We start from the raw sequence: 18,528 nt of genomic DNA, 5'->3' as shown, positions 1-18,528 counted from the left end.
TAACAGGTTTACGTTCACAAACACCAGGATAATCACGGGAACAACGTACAGAAATAGTAGATGAAGGACAACTCTGTACCCCAAACGGTACCAAACGTTGTCGATGAGAATATTGTAAAAACAGTATGCATTTTGGTTATCCAAACAGGGCACTTGTCCTATCATTTTCGCCCCAAAATATTTTGGAATGGTGAAAATAACGGACATAACTATTATTATAGCAATGGTTATTCTCGCACGGCGAACCGTGCAGAGCTCTTTGGCGAGAAATGGCCGGCAGACGGCGTTATAGCGGTCAACAGCCACAGCCAAGATGAGCCAGTTTGAGGCAGTCATGAATATGTACCCTGTAGGCCAGGAGTACCGCATGATGGTCGGGTTCATGTCCATGTACCATTTCAGGTAGCCTGGAAACGTAAAGCCAAGATATATAACGAAATATTAGCCAACAGAAATAACTCTTTCATTATTTCTTCTATACCGCATAGTTAAAACCTCAACAGGAGTTACTCATAACCTGGAAACGTAAAGCCAACATATATTGTGATATATCAGCCATTTACTGGAAATAACTATTTGACTATTTCTTTTTTCTTGAATTTTTTATTTTTTTATAAAAAATATGTAAATACCGAACACTGCAAAGTTGAAAGCTCATCAGTAAGACACTCAATATACATCGTGATCATAATTCTACATATCAGTGTTTACGTATTGTTCGTATTTACGCCCAAAATGATAATAGGAAAGACTGTGATCAAAATAAAATTAGTCTGAGATTTGTGAGTATTATATGATGACATTTATCAGTTGTGATAAATAGAGCGAAATTCGAGATCCTTCGGGAAAGCTCAAAAGGCAAAAATATGGTACTGAATTTACAAAATGGTGTAGATAATATATTTTGATAAGGTATTTCTTCAATTACCAATTGCTGCACGCATATGAATTTCAATTTTAAAAAATTGAGCATATAATGGGAACAAGTCTCGAAAAGGCGATCAAATATATAAAACCCCAATTTATCAATTACATTTCCGTGCTAATATTTAGCCTTATTGTCCTTTACATACACACACATTAATAGCCAAGATAAATCAAGAACTTGCCCGGACAATGGCTTAGTGCCAGTTTCTAGCTGGTACGGTGTTAAGATCAAATGTCATGCAGGCACAAACACGTTCTCTGGTGGACTTATGACACTTGGAGCCATTGCAATTGCAATTCTTCAAATGGCACATCTTGATTGGAAATTGCTCTCCAGTTCATTACTACAAGTTTGCGTCAACGGCCTGTGCTGTGATACACACAAACACCATTACTGAATGAACTGTCTTCATACACTGTCAACCACAATGAATCTACATGTTGCTTGGCGATAAGAAAATGCACTGCACAATCTCCAAATAAAATGAATGGCGACATTAAAAAGGACATTTAATATTTCGCTTCCCCCTTTCTTCACCCATAACATTAAGACAGCGTGTGGGTGGGCAGAGTGCATCCCCATTTTTTTCTCCTTACAGATTGTTTGTATACGGAACAAAGATATTTTTCCCTTTTTTGTAGCGCTTAACAATGGAAAATGATGTATTCATAGACCCTACTATTATTTTGAAGACACAGTATTCAAACATGGATTTGCAAACCTTTAAAATGGGTGTGACAGTGTGTGTGTTGTAAACTGAGATTGCAATCCCTTACCTGTATAAGGATAGATGTTTGGAATGATGTAATGTACGAACTGTAAAGCGCACAGGCTTCCGTCCACGCAGGCTAGAGCCCGGAGAAGCTCAAAGGACGAAGACCGATCTTTATCCACGGAGAACACGATCACGGAAAGAATGTTCCCCACGACGCCAACAAGACTTATGATACCCACTATGAAGACGCCAACGATAAAATTATAGAGAAGTAGTGGGCTTGACTCATACGTGGGCTGTGACGTCATGTTCATTGGGTATGACGTCATAAAGTCGTTAGATGTGCTGTTGACGTAGGGATGCCCGTGTGTGACGTCATAATTTCTAGTGTGATTTCTCAAAGACGCAGAGAAATGGTCTGTCAAGTTTTCTGTGAACGCGTTTGCTGCATGCGTTGTGAAATCAGACAGTATTGTTGACTGAGTAGTTGTAAATGAAGAGATGTTCTGGTCTCCACTATGGGTAGTTGATGCCATTCTTGTATATATTTGGAATGCTGAATCTACGTTGATGCTATAGCGAACGTGACCCGTCCTCAGTGAAAAAAATCGCCTCTGAAACAAATAAAATGGAAACGGTTTACTTTTGATAATGGTCGCAGTGCGTGGGAAAATTATGTCTAACCACGCACACAGTTTGTCAATTTTTACAAAATAATCAGAGTAAAAAAAGATGCTTAACCATTCGGCCACTTACTGTAGTTTTGCTTAAAGCCTTTCAGTGACCACACGTATGTGTACCATATGACCGTGTGTGAAGGGAGAGCTGAAATCGTATATATTCAGGACGTATCAGTTGACTGTATTACCTTAAAACTCGGCTTTCACTAGCAAATGCAAGCATAGCATTTGTCTTCAAATGTGACATGGGCCTCCTGATGTATGCTATTCATGATTTTACTGTTGATTTCATCGAACAATTGGGACGTATCATCTGAACATGTTTTGGATCTCTAGAGAGAAAGTCGAGTGGTGTAAACGCAATTCCAGCGTATCTATTACAGTTTAATGCGCGGAATACATTTTCATTAAAAATCGAACTAGTGAGTAATGCCGGAGCATGGAAATCTATGTGACAGGGTAATAAAATGTGGTGGTGGTGGGGGGTGGGGGAGGGGGGATCGATTCCTTGCTATGTCATAGACAGCAAATGGGCCGCTTAGCGTGTAGAGGTCGAGTGACAACGCTGTGACGCGTAATGTATTTCAAATTATTTTAATTTCAGTGAAGTAAACATGGCAATATTGGATGTTTTATATAAAGTCAGGATATCAAGGTTCCAAGACACTACGCTGTTAGAAATGTTCAGTTGCATTTTAAAAAAGCAAACCATCTTTTATCGGGAAAATCGTAAAAATCAGTTATTCGTCTCATTTTAGATTTACCCCAAATGTCTTTGTGCGGTATGTATATCTTAAATAGATATTAATAAAATGGCACATTTTTTATGGAAAACATGTTAAATGACCCGCAATTGCACAGAAGAGCAGTGACAAATGACTGGTTTCCCTCAAATTCTCGTCCTTTCCAACTGCCCATATGTAGTTAACCGTCACATATCAGAAATCAGAATTTGATTATTATCATTACTGTTATTTTATTATTACATGAGTTTTAAGAGCTCCGTCAGTATTCAAAATTTTGATATATATATTTTTTTTCACAAATACACGGTCTGCGTAATTTGCGTGACAGGAATAAATCAAGTCAGAACAAATGGAAGTTTAAAACAATGGAGATCTTTCAACACAGTGACATCTTTTAATACAGTACGTCTAGAATGCTTTATGATGTTTATTACGGTCTGCGTTCTTCGCGTGACGGGAGAAATAGTGTCGATAAATAGGGATGCCAAAAAAAAAAGTTCATTTTGTTCGATGTTATGGATTTCTACGCCTCTTATCAGAAGATTTACTAATGAACAGCTTCGAATGGGCGAAAAATTCACGTGAATAACGGAATCGACGTTTGGTTTAAACCACCTTCTCAACAAAAAAGAAACAAAACAAAAAAGTGTCATATCTTTTTGGAGTTGTTAGACAAACATTTCTCTCGGGGAAGCAGACTCATCCGAATATTTAATAAACCCACAGTAAGGGTGAGTTACAGTGCAGCGTAGTCATGGTCATAAAAAAATACTTAAATATATGTCAGCAAATGCGCAAGAGAAAACTGCAATTGTAGATTGTCAAACAAGTGCCCTTTGGGAAGGGAATGTTTGTCTAGCAATATTGTGTATCGAGCAACAGTTACTACAAAAATACATACATAGGGTGGGGCATCATAAAAAAAATCTGCAACAAAAGGAGGAACCAACATCTAACATTTTGTCTGTAAATTACGTTTAAGTCAGATACTCTGAATAAAAGAACAGAAATTATAACAACAAAGTGTCGTAACTGCCACGGCATGCGACGTAAGGGACGTCACGCCGTTGGAACCGGTTGACAGTATTATTATTATTATTATAAGTAGTAGTAGTAGTAGTAGTATTTCTACTTTCGCAACACCATTTAACAAACATCGTACAGTAGCTCCGGGTGAGTCGTGACATTTCCATCCCATTTATACTTCCAGGGTCAAAAAATAACAGGTTAATAGTTCTCAAATCCCCCGAGCATCTTTCACGGCGCTAAGAACCGTGACACTCAATCAGCAAGTTTGATGACTTGTAAATTAATGTGTCAATAAATCAGTTTACCTTTTCCATCGTTAACAAACAACACCAGTTACTTACCTATTCAGTAATTTGGCAGCTGACAGTGTCTATTGCCTCTTCTAGTCACCGCCAAACAAACGTAGAACTGCTCACTTGGTTCTACCAACCGGAACAATGATACTGATGCATCGTCACGTGTCGCACGGTCCACATGTTTTGCTATACCGGGTACTGGTTTTCAAAACAGGACGAACGAGTCATGTATCAGCGCAAATGAAGCTCTGCGTCTATATGGGGGGTATCTTAGTGAAACCTCACTCAACTGTTTTAGACTGACGAGTAACACACCCAATGTCAGCGTTTTATACGCTTCTTCCGTGGTAGGGGGCGTGGCCACCACTGTCGATCAAATTGTGGCTCCTTGAATGGACAATTATTAAACTTATCGTTAATACACGTGTTTTAGAATTGGCAATTGACAATTGCTAATGTATAAACTTCCATGATTAAATTTTAAATTATATCTCTATAGCGGACTAGACATTTGGAGCACTTTGGCAATGTAAACTTGTATTAGTTACAGTATACATGTAATACAGTCGCAATGGTCATTATTGGGTGCCATCCACTCTCCACAGGTTGGCTCTCATGAATCGCCATGCCTCTCGGTCTTGTGCCATTCGTATGCTTTCGTTATATTTTTGATTGGTCCATTCTTTTATGTTGTCCATCCATGATGTTGGTCTTCCTTTTTCTTCGTTTTCCATTTAATTTCCTTCTAATAACAGCAGCTGCAAATTATTATTTCTCTTGATATGACCAAAATAATTTAATTTTCTTTTTTGATGGTGTCCAATAATGATCTTTTTTTATTTTTAGATAATTTAGTACTTTCTCGTAACTTTTGCTTTCTGTTCATGATGTTTAGAACATTTTTCTATGTACCCACATTTCAAAAGTATCACAATAGTATGTTATCTTTTTTACCGATCTTTGAAAGACTTTCTACGACGGCCATTCGTACTTCTCTGAACCGCAGCCAGATGTTTTGCCCAGAAACGATATTATCACCTGGCAGACCTCTGGTAAAAATATATGTATGTGAGGTAGGCTTCAAGTGCCATAATGTGCCATTCACTTCAAATCGCCGTGTCAGTTTAAACCATTTTAAAAGGGAGTATCTGAGTGACATGTACTTGATCAACTTCCAGCACTTGTCGGTATCAAGTTACGAGCAAAGCTTGACAAAATACAACCATGTAGTTCTATATGGTAGAGCAGTTTGCTAATTAGATGCTACTATTTGCTACTATTTTGCCCGGTTTCATTTTTTAACAATTAAGTGTAAAGAAAACAAAATATGGCAAGATCGTTTCAGCTCATCTTTCTTTCTCTCTCTTTTTCTCTCTCTCTCCAAGCTCAATTTTAGGAAAACATCCCTATTTAGTTCTCTCTCTCTCTCTCTCTCTCTCTCTCTCTCTCATGCGTGTTCTGACTGACAACAATCACTTATGTTATTGATACGACAACAGCTATCGATCTTACCACGGCTTAATGCAGTTTCACCTTTATTTGCCTAATGCCCAGGACAAATTGCCCAATTGACATTCAGAACTCATCAATCAATGGCAAAGGGCAGTTCATTAGTTCGCTTTGGTCGCGATTGTTAATACATGTAAGTGCGTTCTGAGAAATAGATAGGAAAAGGTTCATCTAAGGTACATGCTGTCCATGTGTATATTAATTAGCAATAAATAAATAAAAATTTCAACTTTAGTTTTTTAAATACATTGGCATTTCTTTTACGCTTGTGTTTGTCTTAGCTTGGATATTTTAAAGACTTGATATTTTATACAGCCATCTTGATTTCAGCTCATGTTTAAACAAGACGAGGTGAAATGTTTGGAGCACTATAGGGATCTCGGAGGACGGACGTAGCGGAAATGGTGCTGACATCGGCACAAAGAAAAACATTCAAAGAAAGAAGAGCTCGCTTCATAAACACCGGGGAATGCTCTATTGCAACATTAAGCCTCTCTCTTGACATTCTAGATACTTAAAGTCTTCTTACTGTATCTATTTAACCCTGGGCAATCACCTTTTTGAACTGTATCTTTGTTTTATTTTATAAACAATTAGAGGATCGATATGTTGAAAATAAAGAACGATGCCAACATCATATAGCTAGCATCTTGGGCTTTGAAGACGCCGTGAATGAAAACAAAATGTCACATAAAGGGGCTTGGTGTCATTGACACGAATCTCTTTGGTTCATTAGAAAAATCATAAAGTTCAAAGCTCTTTAGCCCATATAGTCAATTTTGATTTTATGTTCGAGTAGCAGAAGTGATTTTTTCTGGTAAACAGTATGGCTATATTGATAGGAGCTACGCGCACAAATGACGGAATGTATTCAAGCGTGCCGTTTACCCTTTACTTATAGATAATTACAAAGATGGATACTGCAACCAATGTGACCCAACAATGTTGTATTTTTATAATGAACCAATCCCAGAACATACTCTGAGCAGACCAACTTCAAAATTCCTCAGCCAAGGGTAGCTTTTCTGCTTGCCCGAGCGTGGCGGGATTAAGTCACTTTTAAAAATCATCTTTATCCTGCTTCCGGTGTTACTATGTGTATTCTAAATGAGAGAAACAGAATATATTACAGTTTAACACCAATGTCGCCGCGTCGACCCTCAAAATCAAAAATGGCGCACGATGCGGTTACGCAAACCTCAACAAAAACGACGTCACCGCTCTCCCTCAACGGCTTGCCATTTTTGCGGAAGTAACGCACTTCTGTGTGTGCTCTATGCCCCATTCAGAACAGAGAACTAACTAGTCCGAGTGTCAAATATGGCGACCCACTACAAAGCTCGCCGTCTAATCCGCTAATAGACACTAAATAGATTTTCCGATGGGAAGTATTCAAGTGGGTCGGCCATATTTAGCCATTGGACTAGTTAGTCTCCTTTTCTGAATGGAGTCTATTATACTGTATAACAGCTATAGCCTGATTCCCTACATGATGACAGTGTCTTGTAAAAGCTAGTCACTGTAAAAATTCATACTCATGTACAAAATGAATGGGGTAAACAGACATTTTTTTCGATTAACTAAAATTTGACCCTTTCCTGGCGCTTACCATAACTCTGTAAGAAATTGGGAAAATTTAAAAGTCCATTACTTCGCTAAAACGATTCCTTCAATTATCTACATATTATAATAAGTCGCCCAATTTTTTATAACTGCAGAGCGAATTACGAGAGAAAAAATATCTCCAACTTTTTTTCCCCACCCATCTCAACCGGGCTGCTATACCTACGTTCATGTGTATACGCACTGTACTACATGGTAAATGTGCATTTGTAGATAAGTCCTGATTGCGACATTCTTGACGCAACATACCCGTGGCACTCATTTTAAAGCCACGTGGCCTAAATAAGCCAAACTATCAGTAGGAGTCGGCAAAGATAATGAAACGCGTCCTTCGCAACTCTCTCGCACTCGTCTTACATTTCAGAGACGTTGTCTGAGATGGGAACCATGGACGTGTCGAACCATATTCTGTTACTCTGCGTATTATTGACGTCTTGCTTTGCTGGTAAGTTTGCACGTTGATCCCAGTTAAACTTTGTCTGAATCTTTTGGCAAAAGACAAGCTGTTGCTGCATGGGTGGGTGCTGTGTAAAGAACTGTCCCCGAAATGTAAGTGAAAACGTGTGCAAGGTTAAGAGCCCGTTTGTCTAATTAACTTCTTGTAGCACGTTGCATGAGGACTCTTCAAAGAACATTTCATATTACTGGGAATATTATACCCCAGGCTTAAACGCTGGATTTGACAAATATTCCAAAAATCAGCTTACTTCGTTTTCTTTTAGTCTTAAATCTAAGCCATAAGACAAATAGTCTATTTTCTATTTGCCTTAGTGCTACGATTTACTCATTACTGTGGCAGATTTCTTAATGACATTATTAAGAATTAATGACCAAACCTCTGGGGGACTAATTGTTTACAAAACTGCCCTAGACTGCCATAGGAACGCTGACTTTCGATGTTCAAAAACTTTCTACAGGTCATTAACTACTCACAAACTATAGTTTGAAACTTGACCTCATTAGCAACACGAGTCTTACGTGAAAGCATACTCATGCCTACCACTTGTGTTTCTGCATCGAAATTGACCATCAGCGCAGCTAAACAGGTGGAGGGCGAAAGAGCAAAACACATTGTGTAAGGATCTTTTATCGCTGAAGAAAACGTGACGATATTGTTTTCGTTGAGATGGCTGTTCAGTGCCACAGGAAGTTTTATAACGTTACCATAATTTTTTTTGTTATATATCCTTTATGAAAACTTTGTAATAACGTCCATGTTTGCTGGAATGCAGCAACATGTAGCTCTTCGGTAATTTTCTAGGCATGAATAATGCAAATATTATATTACATCTAGGGCTCTATGGAAATAAGGATAGATGGTTATATGTAAAATCATCTTTCTCTCCTACTCTGCATTTGTTTTTATCTTGATTCTGTTTATGCAGTATGCCTATGGTTGCGGTGCTGTAGAGGTTTAAGACTCGTCTATGTAAGCCAGTCTACAACCGTTCAGTTGCACACAAACACCCCTGTCAGGGAGCACAGTATTGCACAATAACTTGCAAATACTATTTTGGAATCATTTTATTATCATTTCAATTATCTAAGGGTCTTTGTCTCAATGTATAAAATGAAAATATCCACACTTTGGAAATGAGCATAAGTAGCTTTAGATTATATTTCACACCTTACAAGTTCAAATTTTACTTCCCTTGTTTTAAATCTAGTTATCCGTTAGATCAAAATTATATGGAGCATTTTAAATGCTGTGGCCCCTGACATCCCGAGACACAAATCACTGTCTGTGACTTAACCTTGACCGTAGATCCGCCGCACGCTGTCATTCACCTAAGGCGGGTTGATATTGCTGATAAAACAAGGTACTCGAAATTCTTAAAGTAAAGATACGCTGTCGTCGAGCAAGAATTCATCGCGGGAAAGAATTCGGAGGGGGGGGGGGGGGTAGACTGGGGGGGGGTAGACTGGGGGGGGGGGTAATATATTTGCCCCATATGACTGCAAAAAGAAATCCATGAGGTTATGCTAAAAAAAAAATCGACAGCGAGCTGTTTTCCTCCCTCTATTTGTTGGCCCTCGATTTTTAATCTTTTGCCACGTTTTTTATCTTTAATAGACCATGTGTGTATGAGAATAACACCCTTCATTGATAGCACTTGACTTTTATCAAAGGTAAAAAAGAAGGCGTGTATTGTTCAATGGTTCTTTGATCACCTCCGCCATGCTGGGTAAATCTACAGATCTGTGAGGACAAAGCAGCGTTGTTGTCGCATTTAAGATAACTGCATGCTTTGGAAGACTGGCGAGATTTTTAAATAAAGCATGCACATTTATGACAACATTGATTTTCTGAAAATAGATTAATTGATTAATTAATTAATGGAATCAACAAAAGCAATTGGGGCCTATTCAAATCTAATATTTTTAATTGATTACCTATGTATATGATGGTATCACGTAGAAAGACGCTCACAATATGTTGCATGCCCAAAAACACATAAATTTCTTCAATTTCAATGATAGGCCTAGATCAATGTATCTTTTCATTCGCCCATTTATTTAATCAGCTAATTAACCTATTAACATATTTATTTTCGACAAAGAGGTGATAATGTCATTTAACTGAGGTATTGAAAGCTTTAAAGGTACATATGTATGAACCGACCATCGGTGGAGCGTGGCTTCCCAGTAACACATATGAACCACTTCTAGTAGTTTCTTATACGCCTCAAATAAAGTCGACATGCCAAAGCATGCAGCATAGAAAGCTAGCAGAAAATTCCATTCAAATATCATTTTTCGGGTAATATGAAACAATGTCTTTTGGTAATTCTCTTAGTTATACTATTTGAAACCATATGCTGGCATTTGGTTGGTATTTGTGGCAAAAATTGACTTTGTATGCATCTTTAAGTGAAAACTGTCCACATATTTTCTTAGGTATAATCGACCAGGAGGACGCATCACATCCATGTAATCGACCGTGCCAAGATGGCGCCGCCCCAATGACCTGCAAGTACGACTTCACCGTAGAGTGGTACTACGTTTTGAGCAAGGCGTGTTACGACTGTCCCTTTAATAAGACCGACTGCGATCGCCCCCACTGCGTAGCTGCAGATGGAACGAAGAGGGCCATTAGTGTTGTTAACAGACGTTTACCGGGACCAGGGATTTTCGTATGTAATAAAAGTTATCAAATTAATGCAAAAAAATATTTAAACGCACGCACTGGGGTATATTATCTGTATGCGTTGTTTCGTTTGGACTTATGCAAAGGTTTTGTAACCGATTTGACTCACTTTTTATCTTTTTATTGCCTTATACATTTAATTGTCTATATTATTTTATGTATTTTTTTTTACTATATTCATCTTATTCTGTTCATTTTACCCCTGTAAAGTCCAGTGAACATTTCATATGGATTTCATATAAATAAATAAATAAATAATAATAATAATAATAATAATAATAATAATAATAATGACCTGAGGTACGGGGTCCAGTATAGCTGGCATATGAATATGATTTGAACTGATGGTGAATATTATTCTTCGTCACATCTAAGTTCAATATTTACAACGACCTCACATTGCAAAGAAATTGACTTCTATATCCTCGAAACGAATACTAACATTAGCTCGAAATAGGAACCAAATTATCCATGACTACTCGAATCTAAATCCGTTTGCTTATTTGCCAAACAGAGCAAACTGCTCGTCAATTCTAGACATATTTGCCTATGGATTTGGGACTCCATTTCCTTATATTTGTTCTTAGATGGGATTGATCGCAAGGTCAATGGCCAGGTTCATATCTCGAAATTCGATAAGAAATGGCCCATCAATGTCAAAGTCAGTACTGTGCTAACAATCACGCACGTTAGACGTCTGGGGTTGTAGATTTAACAGGCCTTTTCGGACTGGGAAACTTATTCATGGAATCACGTGACCTACGACGCCCGGGGGGGGGGGGAGGAAGTGCACAGTTGATCATTAGGACAACTACCAAGTTAATACTAGAGTGTGTCGTGTATCGCTAAGAAAAGCGTTCTTTGGTGTTAAACACCTACTGGCTACCTTGTCATGTAACGTTTCATAACACAGAAACATTAGGATGCGTGGTGCTATATAGTAGATAGACACGTATTTGCACCATGATCATCAGTAATCATACCTCAGGTATATCTGGTGCATAACGGAACTCGATTAATAGATGTTGAAGCCCTTGTTGATTTTTCTGGTCACGCACCTCCAGATTGTATAACAAGGTCAAAAACATCCCTCACTCCAGTTTTATATTTCAGATGGTAAGATTTATGCCCAGACATGTGTGCTCTATGGCCCCATTCAGAATAGGGGACTAACTAGTCCGAGGGTCAAATATGGCGTCCCACTAAAAAGATTGCCGTCTAATTCGCTCATAGACACTGAACAGATTCCCCGTGGGGAAGTATTCAAGTGGGTCGGCCATATTTGACCCTCGGAGAAGTTAGTCCCCTATTCTGAATGCGACCAATGTGCTTTTTTCAAATATTTGTTTCCAGGTATGCTTAAACGACACCGTAGAAGTCACCGTCCGCAACAAGCTGTTTTCATCAGACGGTATCACCGTACACTGGCATGGCGTATTCCAGACAGGTACTCCCTACATGGACGGTGTATCCATGGTGACACAGTGTCCAATTCCGTCCCACAGCAAGTTTACCTACAGGTTGGTGACTAGAAAATCTATTTATACACATGGCCTCTCTCTCTCACACACACACACACACACACATACACACACACACACACACACTCTCTTTCTTTTTCTCTCATCCCCCCCTCTGTTTCTCTCTCTCTCTCTCTCTCTCTCTCTCTCTCTCTCTCACCCACTATCACTCTCTCTTTTTCTCTCTTTTTCTCTCACTCCCCCTCCTCTCTCTCTCTATCTCTCTCTCACTTCGAGTGATTCATATGTTTTATCAAGAAGTCACGCATCCATTCAAAATATTGAAGGCATATATTTGCTTTTTAAACCTACCCCGGTATATCTCTTGCATTTTTGAAACACCGTATTTTCCTTTGATACAGATTCAAAGCTGGCAACAAAGGAACTCATTTCTGGCATGCTCATTCGGGTGTTCAGCGAGCAGACGGCGTTTTTGGGCCTCTGGTCGTCCGTCTGCCGCGAACAATAGACCCACACAGCGCGTTATATGACGAGGACCTCACAGAACACACCATCCTGGTGACTGATTGGTTGGGGGATTTGACAGTGAGCAGATTTGTTGCACATCATCACAGGGACGGAGATAATAAGCCGCAGTCTATTCTTATCAATGGTAAATGAAATAATGCCTGATGTTCCAAACACCCGTATTGTCTAAATATCCCAATTTGTTTATGTTCTCTATAAACTTGATTAATGAAATTATTTCAAACTTTACTGGTATATAAGTGATGTAATGATTCAATCTTATCCATCTGACAGAATCAAGTTTCAAGACCCTCTCCATACTCATAAACTGCCCTTTCCAATATTGTAAAAAAACATTTGGGGTAAACTATGTTCCGTGTTTTAACACTGATCAACAAAATGCACTTATAGTCTAACAATTAGATATGGTATCAATTTTTGTAGGCAAAGGAGCGTATCAATTATATGGAAATAAAACAACCAACGAAACGTTTACGCCGTATGCTGTTTTCAATGTAGATAAGGGCAGGAGGTACAGGTTTCGTGTAGCTAGTAACGGGATTCTAAATTGTCCAATTCAGGTGAGCGCACACTAATTTAGTACCACAAGCGTGATCACCGTGATTCCTCTGGATTAACCCTTAACCACCGGCACATCTAGTCATCCACTAATACTTTTGTCTATGTTTAAACTGCTCCCTTTCTAAATGAAATCCCATGGTATAGGATCTATGTAAATCTTCTCACAAGAGTTAGCGTGTAGATCTAAATACTGTAATTGCATACTTTGTTTACTTTATTCACCTATTTATGTTCTTGTTGCGTATAGAAGTGACATAGGTAGTCAACATTTTTAATATGTAACATTAAAAGCTAAATAAATTATCATATTGGTTCGATAACATATTTAACTGCATAACTTGTTTAAGTGCATTCAAACGTAACTGTTCTAAGATAAAAGCGCCATATATATGTTATATCGTATCAAGTTTTTTCTCCAAGATCTCGGTGGATGACCATAACTTCACCATGATCACCTCGGACGGTCGACCCTTTGAGCCCATCGAGGTCGAAACCTTCATCATATTTGCCGGGGAACGCTTCGACTTCGTCCTGAATGCCAGGCAGGCAGTTGGTAACTATTGGATACGAGCTGCCGGACTCGCGGACTGTGACAGCAGCTTCAAGGGGGCACACCAGTTAGCTATTTTGAGGTATAGAGGTTCAGCAGAAGATGAGCCATTAGAAGAAAAGGGATACAATGCGTCTATTCGAACAGGAAAGGTTTGGGGAATTTTCTTTTGCTATATGTAACAGTAGGAGTCAGCACACATAGGCCCTATAGCAAAATTCAGCTTTAGGTTTTATTAGATATAATACGTTTAGAAATAAATTGATCCATCCGAGATTGAACAGCTTATCTTAAATCTCTAGGCCACGTTGCTTAAAACACGTCTTATTTTTATTTTTTCTAATAGCTTCTCAATCCGTGGAACCGGAAAAAGGACGACATGAACGTCCCAGTTGTAGACCTCGTCAACACTGACCCTAACAATGCCGCCATTTCAAAACCTAACGCCGACGTCAAATTTTACATTGGAATGGATTTCAACAAAATCGACAATCTTTATTTCCACGACCCTACCTACTACCCAGTGTCTGCCATTGAATATAATAAGCATTTGTATACACCACAGTTTAATCACATATCAATAGAAGTGCCACCAGCTCCTCCTCTCAGCCAGTTGGATGATATCCCCATGGTAAGGAGGCGTTAACGTGACAACAACATGGTCTCAAAGAATATTGAAATATTGAACGTTCTTTCATCAATACTATATAATTACTAAACGCTTGTCTTAATTGAAAATCAGAGCAGCGTGTTTGGTGCAAAACCATTGCTAACATTGTATTGGTATCAAAGTGAAAGTTTTGATTCATCCATTGACATTCTACTAAGATAAGATGGAAACATCGGGACCTTCGATTAACGTAAGGTCCAGTATTATTTCATTATCTTATTTGTAATTGATTCCATTCTTTCAGGAACGGGTATGCAATCATACCACTCACACAGACTGCACTACGAGGTTCTGTGAATGCATCTACCTCCTGAAAGTGAAGCTTGGAGACGTGGTGGAACTGGTGCTGGTAGACGAAGGCTTTGCCTTCAATGCTAACCATCCCATACATCTCCACGGCCATGCATTCTGGGTGGTTGCCTTACAGAAGGTGAGTGCACAAAGTTAGCTGAATATGGGATCAGGTATAACAGAAAAGATAGGAGATTCCCACTCTTTATTCATAATAAAAACGTTCGACGGGATTGTTGTAGAAAGGTTATGAGATTTTTGGTGGTGGTGGCGGTGGCGGTTGGAGGTTCTTGAAGAAACATCGAGTCAACATTAAGATAAGCTGCGGATTTTTGGGAATTTTAATGTGAAACTGATAATAATCATGCAAATTTTTCTTACATGTTGTCTTAGATGTAAACCGAATTAAATTTCAAAATATAACATCGTATTGCTGAGGATAAAAAGGAGTGAATATCATTAAAAACCACCTCTACCTAAGTCCAACTCTCTAGGCTACATACTTGATACACCAGATGCAAATATGCATCTTTTTTCTTTTCTTCCCTCTTGTTCCTTTTTCTCTTTTTTATTGTAATAGGTGTAAGATTGTTATATGCGAAACCTGTTCAAATTCTGACAGATATTCCTTCGTTTTAGATCAACGAGTCCATTACCTTGGACAAAGTGAAGGAAATGGACAGGAAAGGTCAAATTCCACGCAAATTGACGGATGCCATCAGAAAGGACACGGTCACAGTACCGGATGGGGGTTTTACGGTTATTCGATTCGTCGCCGATAATCCCGGTGAGGGGACTTACACATATGCATACAAACTTATGAAAGCGTTCTCATGCGTGGACACATTATAATAATGATACTTTATATTAACATATTTGTTATAATCATAATAGTGATATATAGCAGTTACTGTGTATTAGATGAACAAATCATGAAACTTCGGTGAATGTGTTCTATTAGACTTATCTGTAGAGACAAACACGCAGTCAATAACATTATATTATAATGACGTTCTGAAGTGATACCTGTAACGCCTATTCAAACACACGCGAATACGTTCACATACCGGTCCTCGCGTATTACACACACACACACACACACAGACACACACACACACATACTTACACACGTGCACGTTGATGAAATGTAAATAAGAATACATCCACACATAGTACAGTATGACGGTTTTTCATGCCTATGTATTCTCTCATCTGTCAGATGTCAAACTGACCTTTCCTCGAAAATTCAGATACTACATATGTCCTCTTTTTCATTATCTATTTAATATGCATTTAGGTGTTTGGTTCATGCACTGCCACATAGAATACCACGTGGAGATCGGCATGGGGTTGGTCTTCCAAGTAGGCGAACCTGAACAGTTCCCGCCAAAACCAAAGAACTTTTTATTATCTATTTACTTTGCATTTAGGTATTTGGTTCATGCACTGCCACATAGAATACCATGTGGAGATCGGCATGGGGTTGGTCTTCCAAGTAGGCGAACCCGAACAGTTCCCGCCAAAACCAAAGAACTTTCCAAAATGTGGAGACCAGAAAGAAGAAGATGGCGACACAGGTGCAAACACGACCAGCTGCCCTCGTTGGGGTTATTCCAGTTCTGCGTGTGGTGTATCAGCTACTGATTCTCTGATTGTTTTTGTGGCGCTTGTCACAGTTCTGGTTTCAACATTTACTGTCTAAACGTATTAAAGGCCATGTTTTCCTGTTTCTAAATTTTAATGTATCTAAATGAGCGTTTTTATTGATGGTCATTATATGACTTAAAAAGAATGGTGAAAATGCATGTTAGCTAGCTTTTAATGGTGCCTAATGGTGAAGAATTAATGCGCAGCCAACTGAAAGTCTAAATTCATAAAATGCAAGCAGATACAGTGATCTCAATGACCATACATCTGTAACGCTGGCAAAGAACTGAGGACGTGGTCAAAATTATTTATGCTAAATATTTCGCGCGTATAATTCACTCCCTGTGCATTCCTGTCCATAAACCCATGAGTCAACTGACAGCTTGGATGACTGCACATGTTCATGTTGTTGTAGCTTTGTTGCTTTTTGAAACGGGTGGAAAAACAGCTGTGCGAATATCCGTCATGCAAGTTCTGGTGACAAAAATAGTGCAAATTGCTAGAGCTAGTTTTGGTCATACAAAGCGTCATCTCAATGTGCTCGCAGAAGACAACAATTCTTTATTGACCTGAAAATTATGCAAAAGGACTAGACTGTTTTCTCTTGGTTAACATCACATTGAGGACTGTTAGGATGCTGTAGACTGTGTGCTGTAAGGGGGAGAGAGGTCCAGACAACTGCATGGGACGAGCTGAGGCAGGTGTTTTTGTCGAGGGGTGGCTTTATCTGAACCATCACACTCCAGAAACTGGTCAGATCAGTATCACGAAGAATTTTGGACCTCATTCGTGTATGTGGCAAATACCCGAGACAGTTAAATGATTTATTCTTAATAGCAAGGAATTGGCTTTGGGTGATTCTGCTTTTTTACTCTTATTCCTGCTTTCTTGAATATGACGTTTGCTCTTCTCTATAAATTGTCAACAATTTACTAAATTTGTAATTGATCACAAGGATGAACCCAAACGAAAAAACACAATAAATATATTGTTACCGAAATGCAGAGTTTGGAATTATAATAAAGCACTAAAAAACTGGTTGTAAATTACATTTTGTCGTAGCCAGTATAGAATTACAGCATTCCATCATTTTAGCAAGAGTGTATTTGCAGGTGACAATGTGTGCAAAACCCCAAACCATTAGAAAACACAATAGAAAATATATAGATTGTTTATATATTGAGCTTTTACCAACAGACAAAATATAGTCTCACAAAATTCGCAAATATCGGACACCGTGCTAAAATAGCAGTCCTGCCGCGAACTTTAGCGGTACTTAAGATTGAAAATGTATGAATCTAAACGTTGACACAAGTTTACTAACTTATACTTCATACAATTTTCTCAAGTTGTGCAAGTGTAAATTTTCATCATCACGTTATCACGACAGCTAGACTAGCGTCCACGTCACTTGTTGAATGTCAAAGCAATGACAACGGACTCCTCATAGGATATTCAAATTTCACAAATACATAGGAAACAACATATTAAACTATTAGTAATTGCACTGTACCACTAAACAGGTGGCTATCAGTGCCTTTCCTCCCCGAATCACTTTCATACCGTTTGCTTAGCTATGCCACCTACCGGTCAGTGAGTAGAAACATCTGCTCACTTCAGTCTGATGAAGGCCTACGTCCAGGTTGGCCATAAGCCAACGGTATGAAGGTATTTTTTGCTTATGTTTGATAATTTTCATTTATGAAAAAACAAGTAGCTTTAGTCAGTTCACTCATCAGATGCTTACAACTCGAATGCAGAATTGCGCCCAATGCCCACCATATTTGATAAACTACGCTTTATACACCCTCATAATAATCAAAATACAATGCCAATACCAATACCAATACACTCAATACAATTATATAATTAGTTTTATTCAAAGACCCAGCAAATTTCACGAGAGTTGCTGCCGAGATTATTCAAGGGTGCACTTAATTATAACCTCATTTCATCTCACGATCTCCTCTCTTAGAGTAGCTTTTCACACATACCTTCTTCGTTTCTTTTTTTCTTTTAATTCCTGTTTATTTTTTTCCTTTTAATTCCTATGTTTATCTTTTTCCTAGTTTTTGAAGAGGTCTTGGGTCATGCTATGCCATCATCTTTTTCTTGTACCATTGTCT

At 38.6% G+C, this 18,528-nt stretch overlaps 1 protein-coding gene across 1 annotated transcript; it reads left to right on the top strand.

The window, feature by feature from the left end:
- Positions 1-7,830: 7,830 nt before the first annotated feature.
- LOC106177920 (multicopper oxidase 3-like) lies at positions 7,831-17,442 on the top strand. The gene is made up of 10 exons (XM_013560863.2): positions 7,831-7,971; positions 10,425-10,660; positions 12,028-12,194; positions 12,557-12,807; positions 13,107-13,243; positions 13,665-13,946; positions 14,141-14,425; positions 14,709-14,894; positions 15,395-15,542; positions 16,186-17,442. The coding sequence occupies exons 1-10, from the start codon at positions 7,905-7,907 to the stop codon at positions 16,455-16,457; spliced, it is 2,031 nt and encodes a 676-aa protein (XP_013416317.2). The 5' UTR covers positions 7,831-7,904; the 3' UTR covers positions 16,458-17,442.
- Positions 17,443-18,528: the final 1,086 nt, after the last annotated feature.

This window comes from Lingula anatina, chromosome 10, assembly GCF_051362555.1.
Source record: "Lingula anatina isolate TDL-2025a chromosome 10, LinAna3.0, whole genome shotgun sequence".
NCBI classification, from domain to species: Eukaryota; Metazoa; Brachiopoda; class Lingulata; order Lingulida; family Lingulidae; genus Lingula; species Lingula anatina.
Note: the sequence above shows the minus strand (reverse complement) of the source record. Positions and strands in the feature narration are given on the sequence as shown.